At 55.2% G+C, this 25,069-nt stretch overlaps 1 protein-coding gene across 4 annotated transcripts; it reads left to right on the forward strand.

Annotated features, from left to right (window-relative positions):
* Positions 1–11,946: 11,946 nt before the first annotated feature.
* CALY (calcyon neuron specific vesicular protein) lies at positions 11,947–24,226 on the forward strand. 4 transcript variants are annotated; one of them, XM_055244846.1, is made up of 6 exons: positions 11,947–12,036; positions 20,653–20,807; positions 21,635–21,748; positions 22,666–22,779; positions 23,537–23,856; positions 24,088–24,226. In XM_055244846.1, the coding sequence occupies exons 2-5, from the start codon at positions 20,673–20,675 to the stop codon at positions 23,825–23,827; spliced, it is 654 nt and encodes a 217-aa protein (XP_055100821.1). In that variant the 5' UTR covers positions 11,947–12,036; positions 20,653–20,672; the 3' UTR covers positions 23,828–23,856; positions 24,088–24,226. The 4 variants fall into 4 exon arrangements, 2 of the variants coding, with proteins under 2 accessions (XP_055100821.1, XP_063472493.1); XR_010115317.1 differs by lacking the exon at positions 11,947–12,036 and adding an exon at positions 15,538–15,634 and having other exon boundaries at positions 23,537–23,895; XM_063616423.1 differs by lacking the exon at positions 11,947–12,036 and adding an exon at positions 15,540–15,634.
* Positions 24,227–25,069: the final 843 nt, after the last annotated feature.

The raw sequence follows: 25,069 nt of genomic DNA on the forward strand, positions 1-25,069 counted from the left end.
ATCAGCCGCAAGATTAGAAATTATGGTTTAGGAAACTTCTAGTGGCTTGAGGTATCGGCAGGAGCGGCCGGGTGGCGGGAGGAACCGTTACGGGAACTGAAGTTGCCGATTAAGCCTGACCAAGATGCCAACCTCCCAAAAGCACCCAGACTTCAGGGCAGAGCCCACGGGGGAAAAGCCAGTGGGGAGCCTGGCCAGGATTGGTGAAGTCCGGGGCAAGAAGCTGGAGGAAAGGGGCCTCGACAAGGCCTGTATTGCCAGTTTCTGGTGCTGAGGAAAGACGAAGGCCTGTTCCAGGAATGGCCGAAGGGCTCGTGCTGCCAACGCCAAGCAGTGGCGGAACTTTGATGCCTTCGAGAGTGTGCGACGCCTTCTTGTGATGCTCTCCGGGAAGCTCTCAATCCCCAGCCCTCATCCAGAGTTTGCAGCCGAGTCAGGACTCCTCCCCAGTCCTCTACAAAGGAGATTGCTGTTGTCGTATTCACCTCTGATGTGCTGCGGGTCTTTTGGGAGTTTTCTCCCCTTGTGGAATGAGACCACCACTTCTCCTGTTGTCCTTCCCAGCTTCTCCCCAACCTCCCCTTTTCCCTAGCTTATAAGAGAGGAGAAAATGGAGAAAGCAAAAAGTTGAAAAGAAACAGAAGTAAGATAAATAGCTAGACGACCTTGGCGCCACCACCTGGCCCTGGTGGTTAAAATAATAATATTAACCCCTGACCAAAACTACTGGTGTTATCTGTAAATTCCAGACATTGTATGAGAAAGCACTGAAAAACTTTTTGTTCTGTTAACTGATGTACGTAGCCCCCAGTCACGTTCCTGACGCTTACTTGATCTATCATGACCCTTTCACATGGGCGCCTTAGAGTTGTAAGCCCTTAAAAGGGCCAGGAATTTCTTCTTCCGGGAGCTCGGCTCTTAAGATGCGAGTCTGCCGACGCTCCCAGCCGAATAAAAACCTCTTCCTTCTTTAATCCGGTGTCTGAGGAGTTTTGTCTGTGACTCATCCTGCTACACCCTATTAACCATTTCAGCTTTTTTGGACTCTCACTCTTGCATGCCTCCCCCTTCCTTTTTCACTTGCCAGTTCCCTGGTGACAGTTACCAGCTTTCCTGAATGGATTCCTGGCCCGTCCCTCGCCCCCACCCTCACTTTCAGTCCATTTGATACTATTTGGCTCCTTTTTTGGCAGAACAGTCACTGTCCTTGTAAAGTTTTTTAGATCAAGAAAGTCAGTGGCTTTCATGAAAAATAAAAATAAAAAGGAGTCAGGTAGCTTGAGGCCACAAGATTCTAAGCCTCCCCAATTATTCTTAGGGAAAACATCACCATTGTAAACCCTAAGATTGGTGCTGGAGACATTTTTCGGACCCTGAACTTGGTGGAACAGCTGGTGCCACCCAGATCCATGAACTGGCTCACCTGGTCTTGTGGCCCCCACTCCGGAAGCGACTCAGCGCAAGAGAACAGATTCAACTCCCTGTGGTTTAATCTGCAACCCAACCGATCAGCACTCCCTGCTTCCCAACCCCTACCCACCAAATTATCCTTTAAAATTTGAGTAGTAATAAAGATCCAGCCTCCCGTTCAGCCGGCTCTGCGTGAATTAAACTTTCTCTGTTGCAATTTCTCTCTGTCTTGATAAATCAGCTCTCTCTGGGCAGCAAGCAGAATGAGGCTGTTGGGCAGTTACCCTCCCACCCACCCCTCAGTGGCCGAGTGGCTCCATGCAGGAGGCAGCAGAAAGCCAGTAGCTCAGGGAACTGGGGTCCCCAAGTGGATTCTGAGCAGTGATTGGCAGGCCAGCCTGAGCTGAATGGGGACATCGGGTCTGGAGTGAGAAAGGGTTCCATCCCTCTGGCCCAGCACAAGTCTGTGCACTCACACTGAGGAGACGGGAGACACCCGGGAGGAAGTCAAGGTCGGGCGCCTTAAAAACTGCATCCACACAGAGCGTGGCCCCCGGCCCACCCTCGAGGCACCAGCACAGTGGGTCCCGCAGCCTGAGGTCTGTGAGCACAGCCTCCAACCACGCAGTCCGGTGTGACTCAAGGAAGATAGGGTTAAAAACCTGGGCGGAGACACCAGGCCACGTGCCACAGGGGAAACGAAGTCTACAGATTTCAACAAAACAGCAACAACAGCCCTTGGGAGAATATATCAGAACCCAAAATGTTTGCAATATATTATCTAAAACATCTAGTCTTTGGTAAAACGAGACGAGGTCCCCAGGCTGGTCTTGAACTCCTGGGCTCAAGCAATTCTCCCACTCAGGCCTCCCAAAGTGCTGGGACCACAGGCATGAGCCACTGTGACTAGCCTGTTGTATATTTTAAATTAATAAAAAGAGTGGAATTAGAATGTTAGCACAAAGAAATTATACATTCTTGGGGTTATGGATACCCCAATTATCCTGGTTTGATCATTACACACGGCATCCATGTACCCCATGGATATATATACCTATTATGTACCCATAATAATTAAAACTTTTTAAAAATTAAAAATAAAGGGCTGGGTACAGAGGCTCACGCCTGTAATTCCAGCACTTTGGGAAGCCGAGGCGGGTGGATCACTCGAGGTCAGGAGTTCGAGACCAGCCTGGCCAACATAGTGAAACCCTGTCTCTACTAAAAATACAAAAATTAGCCGGGTGTGGTGGCAGGTGCCTATAGTCCCAGCTACTAGGGAGGCTGAGGCAGGAGGATCGCTTGAACCCGGGAGGCAGAGGTTGTGGTGAGATGAGACTATGCCACTGCACTCCAGCCTGGTTGACAGAGTGAAACTCCATCTCAAAAAAAAAAAAAAATAAAACTAAAAGAAAGAAAGAAAGAAAGAAAGAAAGAAAGAAAGAAAGAAAGAAAGAAAGAAAAGGACTTACACCCAGAATATAAAAAAAGCTCTTACAACTCAACAATAAAAAGACAAACAACCCAACTGAAAAATATTCAAAACATTTGCACAGACATTTCACCATAGATGATTTACAAATGGCAACTCCACCCTGAGAAGATGCTCAGCACCATTTGTCACTAGGGCGACGTGGGCTCAAGCCACAGCTACACTCCTATAGGACGGCGTTATGGGCTGTGTCCCCCCTAAATTCATACTTTGATGTCCTAACCCCTCAGAATGTGATGATATTTGGAGATGGGTTTTTAAAGATGTAAGTAAGGTAAAACAAGGTTATTAGGGGGGACCCTAATTCAACAGGATTGGTGTCCTTATAAGAAGAGATTAGGACACACAGATACGCCAAAGGGAGACCATGTAAGGACACAGGGAAGTGTGGCCACCCACAAACCCAGGGAGCAGCCTCAGGAGAAGCCAACCCTGCCGACAGCTCCATCTCAGACTTCAGCCTCCATCGCTGTGAGAACACGAATTTCCATTGTTGAAGCCGCCCAGTCTCTGGCAATTTGTTATGGCAGCCTCAGCTAAGACAGATGGCTAGCATAAAAAAGACAAAATCAAGGATCAAGAGTTGGTTGCTGGGCGCGGAGGCTCATGCCTGTCATCCCAGCACTTTAGGAGGCCGAGGCAGGTAGATCATGAAGTCAAGAGACTGAGACCATCCTGGCCAACATGGTGAAACCCCATCTTTACTAAAAATACAAAAATTAGCCAGGCATGGTGGCACGAGCCTATAGTCCCAGCTACTTGGGTGCCTGAGGCAGCAGAATCGTTTGAGCCCGGGAGGTGGAGGTTGCAGTGAGCCAAGATTGCGCCACTGCACTCCAGCCTGGCGACAGAGGGAGACTCTGTCTCAAAAATAAATAAATAAAAATCAAGAGTTGGTGAGGATGTGGAGAAACTGGAACCCTCCTACACTGCTGGTGGGAATGTAACATGGTGCGGCCACTTTGTTGTTGTTGTTTTTTTTTTTTTTTGAGATGGAGTCTTGCTCTGTTGCCCAGGCTGGAGTGCAGTGGCGCAATCTCGGCTCACTGCAAGCTCCGCCTCCCAGGTTCACGCCATTCTCCTGCCTCAGCCTCTCCGAGTAGCTGGGACTACAGGCACCCGCCACCATGCCCAGCTAGTTTTTTTTGTATTTTTAGTAGAGACGGGGTTTCACCATGGTCTCGATCTCCTGACCCTGTGATCCACCCACCTCGGCCTCCCAGAGTGCTGGGATTACAAGCGCGAGCCACCGCGCCTGGCCTGGTGCGGCCACTTTGGAAAAACACATTTTAGCATTTTCTTTAAAAGTTATATGTCAACTTCCCATCAAATTTGGCAATTCCACCTTCAGTATCTACCCAAGAGAAATAAAAGCACGTGTCCACAAAGATTGGAATAAGAATGTTCACCACGACATTATAAGCAGCTGACAAACTGGAAACAGTTCATATGGATGAATGGATGAAACCTGGAGAATCCATGGATTAACAGCAGTAATGGCCGGGCGCGGTGGCTCACGTGTGTAATCACAGCACTTTGGGAGGCCAAGGCAGGCGGATCACCTGAGGTCAGGAGTTTGAGACCAGCCTGGTCAACATGGTGAAACCCTGTCTCTACTAAAAATACAAAAATTAGCCAGGCGTGATGGCGCATGCCTATAATCTCAGCTACTCAGGAGGCTGAGGCAGGAGAATCACTTGAACTCTGGAGGCAGAGGTTGCGGTGAGCTGAGAACATGCCATTGCACTCCAGCCTGGTCATCAAGAGCAAAACTCCTCTTAGAAAAAACAAAACAAAACAGGCCGGGCGCAGTGGCTCACACCTGTAATCCCAGCACTTTGGGAGGCCGAGGCAGGTGGATCACGAGGTCAGGAGATCCAGACCATCCTGGCTAACATGGTGAAACCCTGTCTTTACTAAAAATACAAAAAAAAAAAATTAGCCGGGCGTGGTGGCGGGCACCTGTAGTCCCAGCTACTGGGGAGGCTGAGGCAGGAGAATGGCGTGAACCCAGGAGGCGGAGCTTGCAGTGAACCGAGATTGTGCCACTGCACTCCAGCCTGGGCGACAGAGTGAGACTCCGTCTCAATAACAAAACAAAACGAAACAAAACAAAACAAAAAAACAGCAGTAACAACAGGTTACCGTACCGGCCGGGCGCGGTGGCTCACGCTTGTAATCCCAGCACTTTGGGAGGCCGAGGCGGGCGGATCACAAGGTCAGGAGATCGAGACCATGGTGAAACCCCGTCTCTATTAAAAATACAAAAAATTAGCCGGGCGTGGTGGCGGGCGCCTGTAGTCCCAGCTACTCGGGAGGCTAAGGCAGGAGAATGGCGTGAACCCGGGAGGCGGAGCTTGCAGTGAGCCGAGATTGCGCCACTGCACTCCAGCCTGGGCGACACAGCGAGATTCTGTCTCAAAAAAAAAAAAAAAAAAAAAACGGGTTACCGTTCAGCGTGGATGAAACGCGGTAACAGAGGTAGCAACGCGTTACCGTTCAGCGTGGATGAAACGCGGTAACAGAGGTAGCAACGCGTTACCGTTCAGCGTGGATGAAACGCGGCGTGTCCATGAGTTAACAGCAGGAACAATGGGTTACAGTTTAGCAATGAAAACGAAGGCACCACTAACGCATGCTCCTGTCACTGCTGACCACCCACGGCTGGGAGTCGCACTCAGGCAAACGCCTATGGAGCGCCTTCTGTGTGCTGGGCACCGTGCGGGCGCCAGGGCCATCCTCAGGGCGAGTGGGAGCCAATCCCAGCTGGGTCTGACCCAGCACTAAAGGCAGAGGGGACAGGGGAGTCTACGCATCCACTCAAGGTCCACCTGGAGACCCTGGGGGGCCCCAGACCAAGGAGCAGCCAGGGTTGAGCTGGCCAGGGCACTTGCCCCTGCACGGTGAGGCGGCAAGCGTGTGTGCATGTGCGTGAGGCTGTGTATGTGTGAGATGTGTGTGTGTCACATGTGTATGTCAGGTGTGTGAGATGTGTGTAAGGTGTGTGGGTGTGTGACGTGTTTGTGAGCGCATGTCAGGTATGTGTGATGTATGTGTCACGTGTGTGTCAGATATGTGAGGTGTGCATGTCAGGTGTGTGTTATGAGGTGTGCCAGGTGTGTGTGAAGTGTGAAATGTTTTGTGGTGTGTATATATGTGTGAGGTGTGCGTGAGGGCTGTGTGTCAGGTGTGTGAGGCATGTGAAATGTTTGATGTGTGTTGGGTCTGAGAGGTGTTTCGAGTGTGTCAGGTGCCTGTTGGGGTGACAGGTGTGTCTGAGTCAGGTGTGTGTCAGGTGTGTGTGAGGAATGTGTGCCACCTGTGTGGGAGAGTGCATGGGGTGCATGTGTCAGGAGTGTGTGTGCCTGGGGTGTGTAGGGGTGTGTGTGCATCTGGGATATATGTGTGAGGGGAGTGTTTGGAGGTGTAGGGGGTGTGTGTCAGGGGTTTGTGCGTGGGGATGTCTGTGTCTAGAGTGTGTGTCAAGAGTGTGTGGATCCAGGGTGTGAGTCTAGGTTGTATGTGTGAAGGGTGTGTGTGCAGGTCATGGATATGTGTGTCAGGTGTGCCTGTGTGAAGTGTGTGTGAGTTGTATGTCAGGTGTGTGTGTCTGGAGTGTGTAAGGGATGTGTGTGTCAATTATACGTCAGGCATGTGTGACTGGTGTGTGTGTGTGAGGTGTGTGAGGGTGTATGTGCATGTGAGCTGCGTGTGTCAAGCATGTGTGCGTCTGGGGTGTGTGTGCCTGAGGTATGTGGAGTGTGTGTGTGAGGAGTGTGTGTGTTAGGTGTGTGAGGGTGTGTGTTAGGTGTGTGAGGGGTGTGTCAGGTGTGTGGGTCTGGGCGTGTGTGTCTGGTGCATTTGTGAGGTGTGTATCTGGGGTATGTGTGTCTGATGCATGTGTGAGGTGTGTATGGGGTGTGTGTGTCTGGGGCATGTATCTGGTGTGTGTGTCAGGCATGTGTGTGAGGTGTGTGTCTGGGATGTGTGAGGTGTTTGGGCTGTGCATGTCAGGTGTGTCTGGGAGGTGTGTCTGGTGTGTAAGTGGTGTGTGGGGTGCATTTGTGAGGTGTGAGTGTCTGGGGTGTGTGTGGTGCACATCTGGGGTGTGAGTCTAGGCTGTGTCTATGTGTGTCGGGTGTGTATCATGTATGTGTCAGGTGTGTGGTATGAGGTGTGTGTGGCATGTGTTTGGTGTGTCTGGGGTGTCTTGAGGTGTGTATGGGGGTGTGTCTATGTGTGTGTGAGGTGTGTGTCCAGTGTTTGGGATGTGTGTCTAGGGTGTTTTGGTGTGTGAGGTGTGTCTGGGGTGTGTGTCAGGTGTGGGTATGTCAGGTCTGTGGGGTGTGTGTCTGGTGTGTGTGTGTCTGGTGTGTGTGTGTTTCTGGTGTGTCTGGGGGATGTGTGAGGTGTGTTGGGTATGTGGTGTCTGGGTGTCTGATGTGAGGTGTGTGTGTCTGGGGTGTTTGGGTGTATGTGTGGTTGTGTGTCTGGTGTTTGGGGTGTGTGTCAGGTGTGTATGCGTGTGTGCGGGATATGTGTGAGGTGTATGTGTTTCTGGGGTGTCAGATTGTAGCAGGACGAGCCACAGACAAAACTCCTCAGACACCAGATTAAAGAAGGAAGAGGCTTTATTTGCCCGGGAGCATTGGCAGACTTCCATCTTAAGAGCCGAGCTCCCTGAAAAAGAAATTCCTGGCCCCTTTAAGGGCTTACAACTCTAAGGGGTCCACGTGAAAGGGTCGTGAGAGATGGAGCAAGTGTGGGGAAGGTCACTGGGGGCTACACGCATCAGCTGACAGAACAGAAAGTTTTGCAGTGCTTCCTCATACAATGTCTGGAATTTACAGATAACACAAGTAGTTTAGGTCAGGGGTTGATGTTACTATTTTCCTTTAACTACTAGGGCCAGGTAGTGGCACCAGGCTGTCTGGCTATTTATCTTACTTTTGTTTCTTTTTAACTTTCTGCTTTCTTCTTTTTCTTCTGTCTTATGAAGTAGGCAAGTGGGGGGCAGCAGGAGAAGTAGTGGTCTCCTTCCTCAAGATGTATGTGTCAGGTGTGTTTGTGAGGTGTGTCAGGTGTATGTGTGAGTGTCTGAGGTGTGTATGAGGTGTGTGTGGTGTGAGGTGTGTGTGGATGTGTTTCTGGGGCGTGTCTGGCATCTGTCAGGTGTGTGGGGGTGTCTGGGGTGTGTTTCAGGTGTGTGTGTCCAGGGTGTGTGTTCAGGTGTGTGTGAGATGTGTGATGTGTGTATGGTGTGTGTGAGGTGCATGTGTCTGAGGAGTGTGTGTGGTGTGTGTATGGGTGTGGTGTGTGTGAGTTGTATGTGAAGGGGGCCTGCCCCTCCACACCTGTGGGTATTTCCCGTCAGGTGGAGACAAGAGACAGAAAAGAAGACGCAGAGACAGTGTAGAGAAGGAACAGTGGGCCCAGGGGACCGGCACACTCAGCACGTGAGGACCTGCACCGGCGCTGGTCTCTGAGTTCCCTCAATATTTATTGATTACTATTTTCACTGTCTCAGTAAGGAGAGTGTGGCAGGAGAACAGGGTGATGGCAGGGAGAAAGTCAGCAGGAAAACATGTGAGCAAAGGAATCTGTGTCATAAATAAGTTCAAGGAAAGGTACTGTGCCCGGATGTGCACGTGGGCTAGATTTATGTTTCTCTTTACCCAAACATCTCAGCGTAGCAAAGAGTAACAGAGCAGTATCGCCGCCAGCATATCCCACCTCCAGCCACAGGGAGGTTTTCTCCTATCTCAGAATAGAATGAATGGTCGGCTTTACACCGAGACATTCCATTCCCAGGGACATGCAGGAAACAGAGGCCTTCCTCTTATCTCAACCGCAAAGAGGCCTTCCTCTTTTACTCATCCTCCTCAGCACAGACCCTTTACGGGTGTCAGGCTGGGGGACGGTCAGGTCTTTCCCTTCCCAGGAGGCCATATCTCAGGCTGTCTCAGTGGGGGGAAACCTTGGACAATACCCAGGCTTTCTGGGGCAGAGGTCCCTGTGGCTTTCCGCAGTGCGTTGTGTCCCTGGTTAATTGAGAATGGAGAATGGCGATTACTTTTACCAAGCATACTGCTGTTGGGAACAGGCCCCCCAAAATCTGGCCATTAAACTGGCCCAAAAACTGGCCACAAGCAAAATCTCTGCAGCACTGTGACGTGTTTATGATGGCCATAACGCTCCGGCTGGAAGGTTGTGGGTTTACGGGAACGAGGGCAAGGAACACCTGGCCCACCCAGGGTGGAAAACCGCTTAAAGGCATTCTTAAACCACATACAATAGCACGAGTGATCTGTGCCTTAAGGACACGCTCCTGCTGCAGATAACTAGCCAAACCCATCCCTTTATTTCAGCCCATCCCTTGGTTTCCCATAAGGGATACTTTTAGTTAATCTATTGTCTATAGAAACAATGCTAATGACTGGCTTGCCATTAATAAATACGTGGGTAAATCTCTGTTTGGCACTCTCAGCTCTGAAGGCTGTGAGACCCCTGATTCCCCACTTCACACCTCTATATTTCTGTGTGTGTGTCTTTAATTCCTCTAGTGCTGCTGGGTTAGGGTCTCCCGGACCCAGCTGGTCTTGGCATACTGCCTGCAAACACATTGTTAGCAAGGTACATCCTGCACAGCCCTGATTCCCTTAAACCTTGATTCAATACAGCACATGCTCCTGTGAGCACAGGGTTGGGGCTAAAGTTACAGGTGAACAGCATCTCAAAGCAGAACAATTTTTCTTAGTAGAAATCAAAATGGAGATTCTTATGTCTTCCTTTTCTACACAGACACAGTAACAGTCTGATCTCTTTTCCTTTCCCCCACAGTATGTGTTTCTGGAGTGTCTACTGCCAGGTGTGTGGGTGTATCTGGGGTGTGTATGAGGTGTGTATGGATGTGTCTCGTGTGTGTGAATTGTATGTGTGAAGGGTGTGTGTGAGGTGTGTGTCAGGTGTGTGGGTGTGTTTGGGTTGTGTGTGAGGTGTGTGTGTGTCCAGGGTGTGTTTCAGGTGTGTGTGTGAGATGCATGTGTGATGTGCATGTCTGGTGTGTATGTCTAGTATATGTGTCTGAGGGGTGTGTGTAAGGTGTGTGTGGTGTGTGTTTGGGTGTGTGGGGTGTGTGAAGCGTATGTGTTTCCTGGGTGACTGGTGTCAGCTGTGTGTTTGGGCATTTGTGGGTGTGTCTGGGGTGTGTTTCTAGGGTGTCAGGTGGGTGTCAGGTGTGTGTGTGGGGTGTGTTTGGGTGTGTCTGCTGTTTAAGGTGTGTTTCTGGGGTGTGGGTCAGGTGTGTGTGTCACGTGTGGGGTGTGTGTCAGCGGTGTGTGTGAGGTGTGTTTGGGTGTCTGGTGAGGTGTGTGTATGTGGGGTGGGTGTCAGGTGTGTGTCTGGGGTGTGTGTCAGGTGTGTTTGTGGTGGATATGAGGTGTGTGGGTGTGTCTGGTGTGTGAGGTGTGTTTCTGGGGTATGTGTCAGGTGTGTGCATGTGAGCTGTGTCTGGGGTGTGTGTGAGTTGTATGTTTAGATGTATTTGGTGTTTGAGGTGTGTGTTTCTGGGGAGGGTGTCAGGTGTGTGTGTGGGGGGGTGTGTGTGAGGTGTGTGTCTGGATGTGTCTGGTGTTTGACGTGTGTGTTTCTGGGGGTTGTCAGATATGTGTCAGGTGTGTGTGTGTCTGAGGTGTGTATGAGATGTGTTTCGATGTCTGGTATTTGACGTGTGTATTACTAGGGGGTGTGTGTCAGGTGTGTGGATGTATCTGCTGTTTGAGGTGTTTCTGGGGTATGTGTGTCAGGTGTGTGGGGTGTGTGTGTCAAATGTGTGCCTGGGGTGTGTATCAGGTGTATGTGTTGTCGGGTGTGTGTCACGGGTGTGTGTCAGGTGTGTGTTGGGTGTGTGTGAGGTGTGTTTGAATGTGGTGTTTGAGGTGTGTGATTCTGGGGGTGTGTCAGGTGTGTGTGTCTGTGAGGTGTGTGTGCCAGGTGTGTGTCTGGGGTGTGTGTTTAGATGTGTCTGGTGTTAGAGATGTGTGATTCTGGGGGGTGTGTCAGGTGTTTGGGGTGTGTGTGAGGTGTGTGTGGGGTGTGTGTTGGGTGTGTGTCTGGGGTGTGTCTGGGGTGTGTGTTTGGATGTGTCTGCTGTTCGAGATGTGTGATTCTGGGGTGTGTGTGTGTCAGGTGTTTGGGGTGTGTGTGTCTGGGGTGTGTCTGGGGTGTGTGTTTGGATGTGCCTGGTGTTCGAGATACGTGATTCTGGGGTGTGTGTGTGTCAGGTGTTTGGGGTGTGTGAGGTGTGTGTGGGGTGTGTGTGTCGGGTGTGTGTCTGGCGTGTGTGTGTGTGGGGTGTGTGTTTAGATGTGTCTGGTGTTAGAGATGTGTGATTCTGGGGGGGTGTGTGTCAGGTGTTTGGGGTGTGTGTGAGGTGTGTGTGTGGGATGTGTGTGAGGTGTGTGTGTGGTGTGTGTGTCGGGTGTGTGTTGGGTGTGTGTCTGGGGTGTGTGTTTGGATGTGTCGGGTGTTCGAGATGTGTGATTCTGGGGTGTGTGTGTGTCAGGTGTTTGGGGTGTGTGTGAGGTGTGTGTGGGGGGTGTGTGAGGCGTGTGTGGGGTGTGTGTGTGTTGGGTGTGTGTCTGGGGTGTGTGTGTGTTGGGTGTGTGTCTGGGGTGTGTGTGTCTGGGGTGTGTGTTTGGATGTGTCTGGTGCTCGAGATGTGTGATTCTGGGGGGTGTGTCAGGTGGTTGGGGTGTGTGTGAGGTGTGTGTGTGGGGTGTTTGTGTGAGGTGTGTGTCTGGGATGTGTCTGGTGTTTGAGGTGTGGTTTCTGGGGATGTGTCAGGTGTGTGTGCATCAGGTGTGTGTGTGAGGTGTGTGGTGAGGCCCGAGCAGGGTCTGAGGGGCGCATGCGCGGCTCCCTAGCAGGGGCGGTGGGTGGGGGCAGAGGGTGCGGGACCAGAGTCGAGGCCCCGCCTCCAGCCGCGTTTCCATGGCGACCACAGCCTCGGTCTCGCAGCTGCAGCCCCCCGCCTTGTCCGGCTGCGAAGCGTCTGGAACCGCATCCTCCGCATCCACATCCGCATCGTCGTCCTCCACGACTGCGTCCTGCAGCAGCTGCCAGTGGAGCCGCCTGTGAGCTATTTCCACATTTCTTGCAGAATGGGGGCGGGGGCCCGAAGGGGTGCGGGGGTGCGAGGCGCGTGTGCGGGTGTGTGTGCGAGGTGCGTGTGCTCGCGAGTGCGCTTGTGCGTGGCGCGCGTGCGGATGAGGGTGTGAGTGTGCATGTGTGCGAGGCGCGTGTACGGGTGCGAGTGTGCAGGGCGGGCTGCACGGCCGGCCTCCTCCCTCGGGCATCCTCTGGCTGCCCCAGGCCAGTCCGACCCCGCGAACCCGAGGGCGGTGGTCTCCAGGCATCCCGTGACGGCGGGGCCGCAGCACGAGGGTCGCAGCCTGCGGTGTCTCCGAGGTGGGGAGGGGGTACCAGTCCCAGCTCCTGCCCAGCTCTGTCTGCCGGAGGCGAGGTGGGGCAGAAGGGGCAGCAGAAGGGGCGTCGGACCAGAGCACGGAGGAGCCGCTGCCCGCACGGGGGTTGGGGGTGGTCTTGATGGGGGCCTCTGCGTAACAGGGAAAAGGCGGCCAGGAGGTCGCGAGGCGCGCGGCTCCAGAACCACCTGCAGCAGGCTCGGGTGCGGGGCCACAGGTGGCTGGGCTGGAAGCGGGAGCAGCTGCGCGCCCACTCCCCTCCGCGGGAGCAGCTGCGCCGACCCCGCAGTGCAGCTGCCTTTGAATCAGCGGGGCAGCCACAGCCCCCCTGCAGCGCCAGGGGCGGGAGGCTGCAGTGGCGCCCGCAGGGGCTGGGCGGGACCCTCAGGGATCCGCAGTCACACGCGCTTGTGCCCGGCCCGCACAAGCCCACCTGCGCACACCCCAAAGCGTGACGCAGCATTCCAGGGTTGGGGGGGAGCATGCGAAAGCGAGTCTGTGACGTGACCTCCAGCCAAGCTTCCGTGGACTTTCGACTGAGAGCCTGTACCCCCGCCCCCGCCATCCATCTGTCCATCCGCGCGGCCTCACTCACCCGCGCCCCCACCCATCTGCCATCAGCATCCCACGCCTTCCCCGCCCCAGAGACAGGAGCCAGGCACTGCCTCCCTGCCAGAGCGCGGCGGGTGGGGCGCAGGGGACCCGCAGAAGATGCCGCGACAGCGCAGGTGCAGGGAGGGGCCGGGAGAAGGAGCAGAGGCGGCCCCCCAGTTCCACGAGCCGCGTGTCTTCCGTGGGAGGAGGCCACCATGACGCAGCAGTGCAAAGGGACAGTCTGGTGTGTGGGGTGGGGGGGTTGGACCCCACACACAGGCCAGTTCCCCCCTTCCAACCCCGCATTCCACCCGGGGCGCTGGGCCTGGAACCAGAAGCAAGGCTCCAGTGGGCCTCCAATGGCTTTTTCTTTCTGAAGACGCGTCTCCGGCCTGTCTCCGTTGCCATGGAAACCCGCGATGACGTAAATTGGCCGTCCGAGGAGTTGGAGTTGAAGTTTGGCTCGAAGGGGACCCCTGAAGCGCAGCTCCTCCTGGCGTGGGGGGGGTCCTTCCTCAGCGGGGGTTCGGGCGGAGACCCCTGGCGCGGGCCCTCCGGGGCGTGGCCCTACCCTATGGCGCTGCGGGCCCTGGGGCGGGACTGCGCCCCCTTCTCCCCTCCCCCTCTCCCGTCTGTAGAGAGGTTGGGCTTGCTCTGGGCGTCCGCTCCGGGGAGACCCCCGAACTCTCCTCCTCGGTGGCACCCCCACCCCCGCGGGCCAAGCTCCACCTCAAGCCCCAGCGCTCGCTGCCCTCGCCCCACAACCACGTCATTCCCCGGCCTCTCGGCCCTCCGCTGCTCCAACTCTGCTTCCATGTATTTGAGCCCGTAGCGCCTCGTCCGTCTCCACCTGCCCACGCATGGACGCTGGCTGCACCGTGAAACCTCGCCCGCCGAGTGCCCATTGCCCCTGCCCGGGCCACGTGGGGACCCACCTCAGGAAGAGTCTCCAGCCTGGGGTGGGTGGTCGGGGGGACACTGCATGGCCTCTTCCGGAAAGGCCCGGCAGACACAGGGTCGCCCGCGGTCAACACACAACAAGGAGGGGCCACGGGTTAGGGCCCCAGAGCGCGTGGCCAGGTCCAGGACTGGGGGTCCCGTCTCCCCTCGCCCAGCTCCTTCCGGCTCAGAGTGGCCTCCCCCATCCCCTACCCAGCCCTCGTTCTCCAGCCTCCCTTTCGCGCACGCAGATCCTTCCCCCTCAGTTCTTTCCCCACGCAGAAGCTGCCCCCTCCAAATCCTTCCTCCTCTGATCCTTCCCCCTTCAGAGCTTTCCCTCCTCAGATCCTTCCTCCTCAGGTCTTTCCCCCTCAGGTTCTTCCTCCTCATGTTCTTCCCGCCTCAGAGCCTTCCCCTTCAGAGCCTTCACCGCTCAGAGTTTTCTCCTCAGATCCGTCCCCCCTCAGATCACTCCGCCCTCAGATCCTTCCCCCTCAGTTCTTTCCCCACGCAGAAGCTGCCACCTCCAAATCCTTCCTCCTCTGATCCTTCCCCCTCTGATCCTTTCCCCTTCAGAGCTTTCCCTCCTCAGATCCTTCCTCCTCAGGTCTTTCCCCCTCAGGTTCTTCCTCCTCATGTTCTTCCCGCCTCAGAGCCTTCCCCTTCAGATCCTTCACCGCTCAGAGTTTTCTCCTCAGATCCGTCCTCCCTCAGATCACTCCGCCCTCAGATCCTTCCCCCTCAGGTCCTTTCCCTCTCTCAGATTCTTTTCTCCTCAGGTCCTTCCCCCTCAGACCCTTCCCCTTCCTATCCTTCCTGCTTCAGAGCCTTCCACTCAGATCATTCCCCCCTCAGGTCCTTTCCTCATCAGATCCTTCCACCTTCGGAGTCTTTCCCAGGCAAAAGCTGCCACCCTCTTATCTTTCTGCCCTGGGGTCCTTCCCCCTCAATCATTCCCCGTCAGGTCCTTCCTCCTCAGGTCCTTCCCCCTCAGATCCTTCCCCGTTCAGAGCCTTCCACTCTCAGACCATTCCGCCCTCAGATTTTTTCCCCCTCAGGTCCTTCCCTCCTCAGATGCTTTCCCCTCAGATCCTTCCCCTTTCACATCCTTTCACCCTCAGATCCTTCTGCCCACAGATCCTATCTCCCCTCAGAGCCTTCCACTCTCAGATCTTTCCCCGTCAGAGCCTTCCCTCTCAGATACCTCCGCTCTCCGACCCTTCCCACCTGGGATCCTACCCCACTTGGATCCTTCCCCAAGGCGGAGTCTTCCCCCCACCTCAGATCTTTCCACCCTCGGATCCCTCCCCCCGCGTCGGATCCTTATCCCCTCGGATCCCTCCCCGTACCCCGTTGTGGTCCCTCCCCCTCAGATCGTTCCACCCTCGGACCCCTCCGCTCGGATCCCTCCCCTCCACCCCACCCCCACCCGTGCAATCCTTCCCCATTGGATCCCTCTGTCCTTGGATCCCTCACCCCTCGGATCCTTCCCCCACCACCCCCGCAATCCTTCCGCCTCGGATCTTTCCACCTTGCAATCATTCCACCCTCAGCTCCTCCCACCCTTAGATTCTTCTCCACGCAGATGCCTCCACATTATTTGTACTTGAGTGGCAGCAGCTGGGCAGAAGCTCTGTGACCGCGGGTCCCTTGCTCCTGTTCCCGTGGTGCCCACCCACGCCTGGAACCCACAGCGGAGCCTGGCCACTGCAGGGTGAGAAAGAGTGGTCACTGCTGGCTCTGGCAGTTAATTGGACATCCTAGCGCTGCTGTCACAAATTACAAGCAGGTGGCTTAAAATAACAAATTCTTTCACAGTTCTGGAGTCAAGAAGTCCAAAATGAAGGTGTTCGCGGGGCCATGCTCCCTCCAAAGCCTCTAGGGGAGCTTCTTCCTTGCTTCCTCCAGCTTCTGGTGGCCCAAGCAATCCTTGGGTTTCAGCTGCATCGTTCCAGTCTCTGCTCCGTCTACACATAACACTCTCCTATGTCTAATTTCCCTGTTTTAATAACGATACCAGTTTTGGATCAAGGCCCACCCTGATTCAGGACGAGTTTATTTTAGCTTGATTACATCTGCAAAGACCCTATTTTCAAATAAGTTCCCATTCAAAGGCATCCCTCACACAGATCCTAGGGCTTGGACGTATTTTTGAGGGAACATCATTCAACCCACAATGCACCCTCATCATTTGTGGGTTGCAACTGTCTTCTCCCACTCGTGGTTTCTGCTTCCATTTTTTGAAGGCTGTTTTGATAAGCAGAAGTTCATAGTTTTAATGAAGTCATTTTGTCAATATTTCCTTTTATGGTTAGTACCCATTGTCCTAATGAAGAAACCTTTCCCTCTCTGAGACCAGAAAAATCTCCTGTATTATCTTTGAGATGCTTTATTGTTTTGCTTTTCCAGTTTAGGTTTATCCACCTGGAGTAGACTTCTCTGTGTAATGTGAGGTAGGGATCAGGCTTACTGCTTTTGATGTGGACAGCGGTTTACTGAGAGGCAGCCACGCTGCAAATCAGGGTCTGTGTGTGCAAAGTGTGTCACGTGGGACTTTTTCCACCATGCAGTGGCCCCACACCTCTCCATTTCCAATGCTGTGCAACAAGCCAGACCCTGGCAGATGAGACCTCCTCCATATTCTTTTTTTTTTTTTTTTCCAGACGGAGTTTTGCTCTTGTTGCCCAGGCTGGAGTGCAGTAGTGCAATCTTGGCTCACTGCAACCTCTGCCTCCCAGGTTCAAGCAATTCTCCTGCCTCAGCCTCCCGAGTTTCTGGGATTATAGGCGTGAGCCACCATGCCCGCCTAGTTTTTGTATTTTTTTTTTTTTTTTTTGAGACGGAGTCTCACTCTGTCGCCCAGGCTGGAGTGCAGTGGCGCAATCTCGGCTCACTGCAAGCTCCGCCTCCCGGGTTCACGCCATTCTCCTGCCTCAGCCTCTCCGAGTAGCTGGGACTACAGGCGCCCGCCACCACGCCCGGCTAATTTTTTTTTGTATTTTTAGTAGAGACGGGGTTTCACCGTGGTCTCGATCTCCTGACCTCGTGATCCGCCCGCCTCGGCCTCCCAAAGTGCTGGGATTACAAGCGTGAGCCACCGCGCCCGGCCTAGTTTTTGTATTTTTAGTTGAGACGGTTTCACTATGTTGGCCAGGCTGGTCTCAAACTCCTGATCTTGTGCTCCACCCACCTCTGCTTCCCAAAGTGCTGGGATTACAGGCGTGAGCCACTGTGCCTGACAATCCATGTTCTTTTCCAAGATACTTGGTGTGTTCCTGCCCCTCTGCCTTCCATATAAAATGACAGTGCTTGTCAAGTTCATTTTAAAAACCCTGTTGGGATTTTGATTAAGATTTACTGCATCTACAGATTGGGGGGTGGGTAATTTGTTTAAACATAGAAACTCTCAAAATCCATAGCCACAGCCTTCCCCATTTACTTGGGGAATTTAGCTTTTCTTGGTCTCTGCTGACAATGTTTCCTGGATTCCATGTGGAGGCCCTGCCCTGTCCCTGCTCCTCAGCTCTTTTTACACCTATTCCTGAGGATTTGATAGTTTTGATATTTTTTAAATTGAGTACTTCAATAAATTTATTTATTTATTTATTTATTTATTTTTATTTATTTATTTTTTGAGACAGGGTCTGGCTCTGTCACCCAGGCTGGAGTGCAGTGGCGCAATCTCGGCTCACTGCAAGCTCCACCTCTGGGGGTTCACACCATTCTCCTGCCTCAGCCTCCCGAGTAGCTGGGACTACAGGTGCCCGCCACTATGCTTGGCTAATTTTTTATATTTTTAGTAGAGACGGGGTTTCACCGTGTTAGCCAGGATGGTCTCGATCGCCTGACCTCGTGATCCACCTGCCTCAGCCTCCCAAAGTGCTGGGATTACAGGCGTGAGCCACCGTGCCTGACCTATTTATTTATTTATTTATTTATTTTTTTTTTTTTTTTTTGAGACAGAGTCTCGCTGCTGTCTCCCAGGCTGGAGTGCAGTGGCGCGATCTCGGCTCACTGCAAGCTCCGCCTCCCGGGTTCACGCCATTCTCCTGCCTCAGCCTCCCGAGTAGCTGGGACTACAGGCGCCCGCCACCGCGCCCAGCTAATTTTTTGTATTTTTAGTAGAGATGGGGTTTCACCGTGGTCTCGATCTCCTGACCTCGTGATCCACCCACCTCGGCCTCCCAAAGTGCTGGGATTACAGGCGTGAGCCACTGCACCCGGCCTTATTTATTTATTTATTTATTTTTGCCACTAACATATAGGAATGTAACCGATTTCTGACTAAAATCCAACAACCTTGCCAAACTCACCTTTTGATCCTTATGATTTGTCTATAGATTCTTTTGGGGTTTCTAAACACAGACACTGTTTCATGGGTGAATAATCAGAGTTTTACTTACTCTTGTCTGGCACTAGAGCTCATTTCTTTGTCCTGCCCTACAGCATTGGCTGAGACCTCCAGCACCATAACTTGTAGAACCGCAGATCAAGGCACTTTCAGGATTCACATTCAGTGAGGTTTGCTGTGGGGATTTTGTGGTTCACTGTTACCGGGTTACAGCACTCACCTCCTGCCTTAGTGCACTAATGGGTCTGAGGAATAGTAAATGAGCCCCGAGTCTTACCCAGAGTTACTTCTGCTCCTGTAACAATTGAGCAGATATGCTTTTTCATTATTCTGTTAATATGGTGAAAAATACGATTGCTTGTCAAATGTTAAGCCAAACTTCATTTCCAGAATACACCAAACCTGTCATGATATGTTACTTTGTTGTATTTGCTGGATTCATGCTGCTTGAGATTTGAAAGTGCCTTGATCTGCGGTTCTACAAGTTACGGTGCTTGCGCTTTGAGGCCTCGCAGTGGTGTGTGCGTGTGCGTGTGCAGGGGAGGGGGGGCTGTCCTGTGAGCTCCTCTCCGCTGCTGTCCTTGCTGGGTTAGGGGACTGAGGCTACGTTGGCCTCAGGAGCTGGTGAGTGCTCCCTTGTCTTTCTGGAAGAGTTTCGTGGACATGCATTACTTTCCCTGTAAATGGCTGGTAGAATGCTGTGGTGATGATGCTGTCTGCGCTTGGAGTTCTTTGGGAGAAGGTTGTGATGGCAGATTCCGTTTTCGTGTTTTGTGTTTGTTTGGTTTCTTTTTTGAGACGGAGTTTCGCTCCGTCGCCCAGGCTGGAGTGCAGTGGCACAATCTCGGCTCACTGCAAGCTCCGCCTCCCGGGTTCACGCCATTCTCCTGCCTCAGCCTCCCAAGTAGCTGGGACTACAGGCGCCCGCCACCACACCCGGTTAATTTTTTTGTATTTTTTAGTAGAGACGGGGTTTCACCGTGTTAGCCAGAACGGTCTCGATCTCCTGACCTCGTGACCCGCCCGCCTTGGCCCCGCAAAGTGCTGAGATTACAGGTGTGAGCCACCAAGCCCGGCCTTTTTTTTTTTTTTTTTTTTTTTGGCGGAGTTTCGTTCTGTCACTCAGGCTGGAGTGCAGTGGCGCGATCTCGGCTCATTGCAACCTCCGCCTCCCGGGTTCAAGCGATTCTCCCGCCTCAGCCTCCGGAGTAGCTGGGACCACAGGCGCCGCCATCGCACCGGGCCACAGGTTCCGTTTCTACTGCACACAGGACCTTTCTTTTTTCCTTTGATTGATTGAATACGTTTTCTTTTTCTGCTTTTTCCATCCATCAGCTCGGAGGCCATCCGCTGCATTCCTTTTCTCTAGGAGGTCCGCCTGGAGGCGAAGCCGGGCACCCTCGGCTTCTCCGGGTTAGTGGGGCCCGCCCTCTCCCAGCCCCGCGGGGCCCTGCTGTGGAGTTCAGCTCCGCAGGAGACCCGCTCTCCGCGGCCTTTAGCGCCGGGCTCGCAGCTGGGCTGACTCGCGGGTGCCCTCTTGTGGCCGCCCTTTCTCACTTCCTGCGTCTCCGGCAGAGTCGCCAGACAGAATGAGGACTGACTTCAGGATAAGCACGTCCCATACCGCGTATTGCGTGGGATGCTCTTACATTAAAAATGAGCTCGTTGCTTATTTGAAATTCAAATTTAGCTGGGTCTCCAGCATTTTTATTTGCCGAGTCTGGCACCCAACTGTCCAGACTGATGTCCGGGATTGTCGTCTTTAGGAGGTTGTCTAGAGTCAGGCGCGGTGGCTCATTCCTGTAATTCCAGCACTAGGCAAGCAGATCGCCTGAGAGCAGCCTGGGCAACCTGGCGAAACCCCGTCTCTACAAAAATTTTAAAAATTAGCCAGGCGTGGTGGGGCGCACCTGTGGTCCCAGGTACTCAGGAGGCTGAGATGGTAGGATTGCTTAAGCCCAGGAGGCAAAGGCTGCAGTGAGCCAAGATCACACCACTGCACTCCCGCCTGGGCCACAAAACAAGATCCTGTCTCAAAAAAAAAAAAAAAAAGAAGAAGGAGAAGACGAAAGAGGAGGTTGTCTAGAGCAGCTGCCAGTGGAAGACTCCCACGGCTTCATGGACAGTCACTGGTTGGGGTGCTGTACCCTGCAGTGCTGTGGGGTCCAGAGGGGCTGTGGGGGTCAAGAAGGTACAGCACCCAGCATCTGGCTGGATTTGACCGGTTTGTCCAAGGAGGCTGGCCTGACCACTTAGAGCCTGTGCCCGGCTCTGGTGTGAGGAGCATCAGGACCAGCTCAGGGTCTTCTGGCTTCAGAGCCAGCTGGCGTGGGTGTCCAGGGGGCAGCCTGTGGGCAGTGACCCTGTCTGTCTTTGGACAGGACAAGGACTGCCATCCACCATGGTGAAGCTGGGCTGCAGCTTCTCTGGGAAGCCAGGTAAAGACCCTGGGGACCAGGATGGGGCTGCCATGGACAGTGTGCCTCTGATCAGCCCCTTGGACGTCAGCCAGCTCCAGCCGCCTCTCCCTGACCAGGTGAGGGCCTGGGCCAGTGTGGGGGCCCTTCTCAGGCTCCCCTGGGAACAAAGGGGTGTGGGGTGAGGTTTGTCTAGATGTGGCCTCTTCCCAGGTGCAGTAGAGCAAGCAGACGAAGAGCCATGGGGGCCAAAGCCCCAGCTGGCCACGGGCACTCTGTGTGACCTCCTGGTCAGCTCCCCCATATGCCAGAGTGGGCAAACTGGCCGACGGCTAACCGAGAATTCACGCACTGACTCCTAGGCAGCACCCTGCCAACGTGCTGTCCACTCAGCAGGCAATGCTCCCCACCCTTCTCCTCGGGGCATGGCCCTGTCCTGGGTTAAGCCTGAGATCTGGGGGTCCTTGGGCAAGTCACCACTGGGGGTGCTTATAGCAGAAGCTGGGGAGAGGCAAAGAGCTCAGCTCGAGCCCAGCCCAGTTTGACCCCCCAGGGAGTCATGCAGCATGAAGGGCACCCCGAGTTGTCCCTGCTGGAGGTGGGGGCAGCATCTATGCTGGGGACCCGGGGCAGGAGGACCACCCCTGCTGGCCAAGGGCAATTCTCTAGCACCCTGAGTTGAAGGCAGCAGGCAGAGTGAGGGGCTCCGTCAGCAGCCGGGCCAGGCCCAGAGCTGCCATGCACCCAGCAGACTTTCAGCGTCCACCTTCCCTTGGCCTCACTTTGTGGCTGCTGGAGCCCTGCCGTCCACCAGACAGTCCTGGGAGATGGGTCAGCGTCAACATCACTGCCACAAAGCTGACCCTGGCTCCCGCCCCTCTCAGTTCAGGGCTCTCTTGGGTCCCTGCCAGCTGCCCACTGAGGCCATGGCCATCTCTTTTCACAGGTGGTCATCAAGACGCAGACAGAATACCAGCTGTCCTCCCCAGACCAGCAGAAGAAGTTCCCTGATCTGGAGGGCCAGAGGCTGAACTGCAGCCACCCAGAGGAAGGGCGCAGGGTAACCACACCCACCCCACCCACTGTGGGGACTCAGGACAGGGGGAGAAGGTGGAAGGCAGCTGGGGGTGCCTGGGCTCAGTCCAGGCCAGTCTGGGGTCCCCTCGCTGTCAGGGAGGAGAGGGTGGCAGTGAGTCATCCCACCCAGAGCTGACCCCCCAGCTGCCCTGCACCCACCAGGCCCCCTCCCGAGGCTGCAGGTGCGGACTGACCAAACGGTGGCGCTCCTGAGATGTTTCTCTCTCTGGGACGCGCCCACGAGTGCTGCTTGCCTGTTCGCCCAGTGGGTCATTGTCTCATCTTCAGTGACTTATGGGCTTTCTATGTAATACTTCCTTTCTGCAGTGTATCTGGCAAATATCTTCTCTCACCCTCTTGTTTAAATCTGTCGGTGTTACTAATGATAGCTTTAGTCATTTTTAGTGGACCGTTTCCAAAGCCTTCCATTCTCCAGTAGTAAGATCTGCTAGGGCTCCCCGCCCCTGGCGGCACGTTCCAGTCTGCAGCTCATGTTGCCGCACATGCACTCACCGTGGGCAGTCCCCTGGGAGGCCTGGTGAGTGCAGCCTCCGACTCACCTGAGGCTGCGGCCCCCATCCCCTGTGGAGCCCACATCGCAGGGAAGCTGCAAATTCCCGCAAGACCACCTGGGTCAAAGGCCACATCACTTTACCTGGTGGCAGATGTTTCCAGAAGCCCACTGGAGGGGCCGCCAGCAAGGCCTGGCCCCCAGGGGTGACGCCTGCACACTTGACCCTGGGAAAAGTCGGAAAAGCCACTGGCTCCCCGGGGTGGGGGGAGGGGGGGCATCAAGACTGGAGGGCGGGGATGGTCCTGTGCCAGCCCAGCCCCTGAGGGGCTCCCCACAAAGACGGCCCCCGCCTGGCGTGGCTGAGCCCCTGTCTGCCCTCCTGCCAGCTGCCCACCGCACGGATGATCGCCTTCGCCATGGCGCTGCTGGGCTGCGTGCTGATCATGTACAAGGCCATCTGGTACGACCAGTTCACCTGCCCCGACGGCTTCCTGCTGCGGGTAAGGGGGCCAGGGCTCCGGTGGGGGGTGTACAGCCGCCTCTCCTCCCATAGCCTCCAGGCAGGGGGTGGCAGGGGTGTCTTCTGCTGCTGGGGGAACGTGGTCTCCAAAGCCATGTTCCTGTTACTTCTCTAGAACATGAGATCCTATCTTTTGAAAATTTAAAAGAAAAGATGTGCTAGTGATGGGTTTCTCTTTTTGTAATTTAAAAAATAAGTAAAAGATGAGGCAGAAAAGGTCGCCCTCCAGCCGCCTCTCTAGGGGTCATCTGCCTTCCTGAATGACTTGTGTGAGGTTTTATTTTTATATAACATGATATTAATGGTCCCTACCTATTGGGCAAATATTTTCTTCCATCCTTTTTTTTTAAAATCTCTTTGCCAATAATGGTTATAGCTTTTAGTGTGTTTTTAGAAAGTCTTTTATTTATCAGAAGTAAAATCTGCTCTTTTTCTCCTTAACTCCATGGTTTATCCTCTGGAGCGCGCTCCACAGAGGCCTTGCTGCGCTGGGCAGGTCCACTGGTGTCTGCGCCCCTCTCCCTGGGTGGCCCCCTCCCCTTACAACCAGCGACCTCCTGGCTCCGTGCCCCTCCAGGGCCCTGAGTTCTGAACCGGAGGCTGACCTTCGGTGTCCTGAAACCATGGCTCCATTACAAACTGTCCGCGGTGTCCCCAGCCGCAGAAGCGGGAGGGCCCGGGCCCCGGGCGCACAGGAGGGCTCAGCCCCGCCGACCCTGACCCGGCCCCTCCCGCAGCACAAGATCTGCACGCCGCTGACCCTGGAGATGTACTACACGGAGATGGACCCCGAGCGCCACCGCAGCATCCTGGCGGCCATCGGGGCCTACCCGCTGAGCCGCAAGCACGGCACGGAGACGCCGGCGGCCTGGGGGGACGGCTACCGCGCCGCCAAGGAGGAGCGAAAGGGGCCCACCCAGGCTGGGGCGGCGGCGGCCACCGAACCCCCCGGGAAGCCGTCGGCCAAGGCGGAGAAGGAGGCGGCGCGGAAGGCGGCCGGGAGCGCGGCGCCCCCGTCCGCGCAGTGACGGTCTCCGGCCCCGCAGCCCGGCCCGGGGTAGGTGCGCGCCGCGGGGCTCCGGCCGGCTCTGCCCAGGTCTCTTCCTGGCCTCCCGCCACCGCTTCTGAGCCAGAGACCCCCGCCACCCCTCCCTTCCTCTTCCCTTCGACCCGGCCCGCCAGAACCTCGGGGGTGAGGGGTGCGAATCCGAGCCCGCCGGGGTCGTGGAGTCCGTGGGGAGCTCCCGGCCGCGTCGCCACTCTCAATCCTCGGGCTCTGTCTCCGCAGCGTCCCCCTCCAGCTCCTGTGACCAGCGCGTCGCCCGCTGCTCTCCGCCGTGTTCGTGTCCCCAGGCGCCCTCGCTGCAGCCCCGCCCCCGTGGGTCTCTGACTCTGTCGCTTTTCTCTAAGTAAAGATTTCACGTCCACCGGAGACTTCCATCTGTCCTGCGCGTCCTCTGCCCGGCTGGCCTTTCTCCCGCCCCCCACCCCACCAGTTGTGAGTCAGGCCGGCATTGTGCTCCCCCCAAGGACCCCCGAAGGACCCAGGAGAGACTCCGTTGGGGTCAACTCCCAGTAAGCCGCGGCGCGCCCAGGCGGAGTACGCGCATCCTCGCGCTGCCTGGCCCAGGCCTTGTCCAAGCCCCACTGGGATGTACCTTAATGGCGGGGCTCCAGCCCACCCAGGGGAGCCTCGGGTCCATCCCTAACCGCTGCCCAGCCCCTTGTCCTGCTGGTTCCCCGCCCCCCCCCCCATTTACCTGGTGCTGGGCCGGGGCCCCGGGCGTCCCCCCTCTCACAGGAGTGTCTGCCTCCCCGCTGACCCCTGGTTCTGGGCGGCACCCATGAGCAGCTCCTGCCTCCTAGATGTGTGGCCCACAGGCATAAATGACCAAGTGAAGAAAGGAGTGAATGGGGGCGTCTGAGTGGGGAGTGGGGCCTGAGGAGAGGTGAGCTCTGGCTCCTGGGGGCTGGGGTCTCCCGTGTCCCTGGAGCCAGATGAAAGATGGTAAGGCTGAGAGGCCAGGGGAGCCTGGAGCTGCCATGAGTCCCCCCCAGCATCCCCACCCCAGCTCCAGCATCCCAACCCCAGCCCCAGCATCCCTACCCCAGCCCCATCATCCCTACCCCAGCCCCAGCATCCCTACCCCAGCCCCAGCATCCCTACCCCAGCCCCAGCATCCCTACCCCAGCCCCAGCATCCCTACCCCAGCCCCAGCATCCCTACCCCAGCCCCAGCATCCCTACCCCAGCCCCAGCATCCCTACCCC

The sequence above is a fragment of the Symphalangus syndactylus genome, chromosome 2 (assembly GCF_028878055.3).
Source record: "Symphalangus syndactylus isolate Jambi chromosome 2, NHGRI_mSymSyn1-v2.1_pri, whole genome shotgun sequence".
NCBI classification, from domain to species: domain Eukaryota; kingdom Metazoa; phylum Chordata; class Mammalia; order Primates; family Hylobatidae; genus Symphalangus; species Symphalangus syndactylus.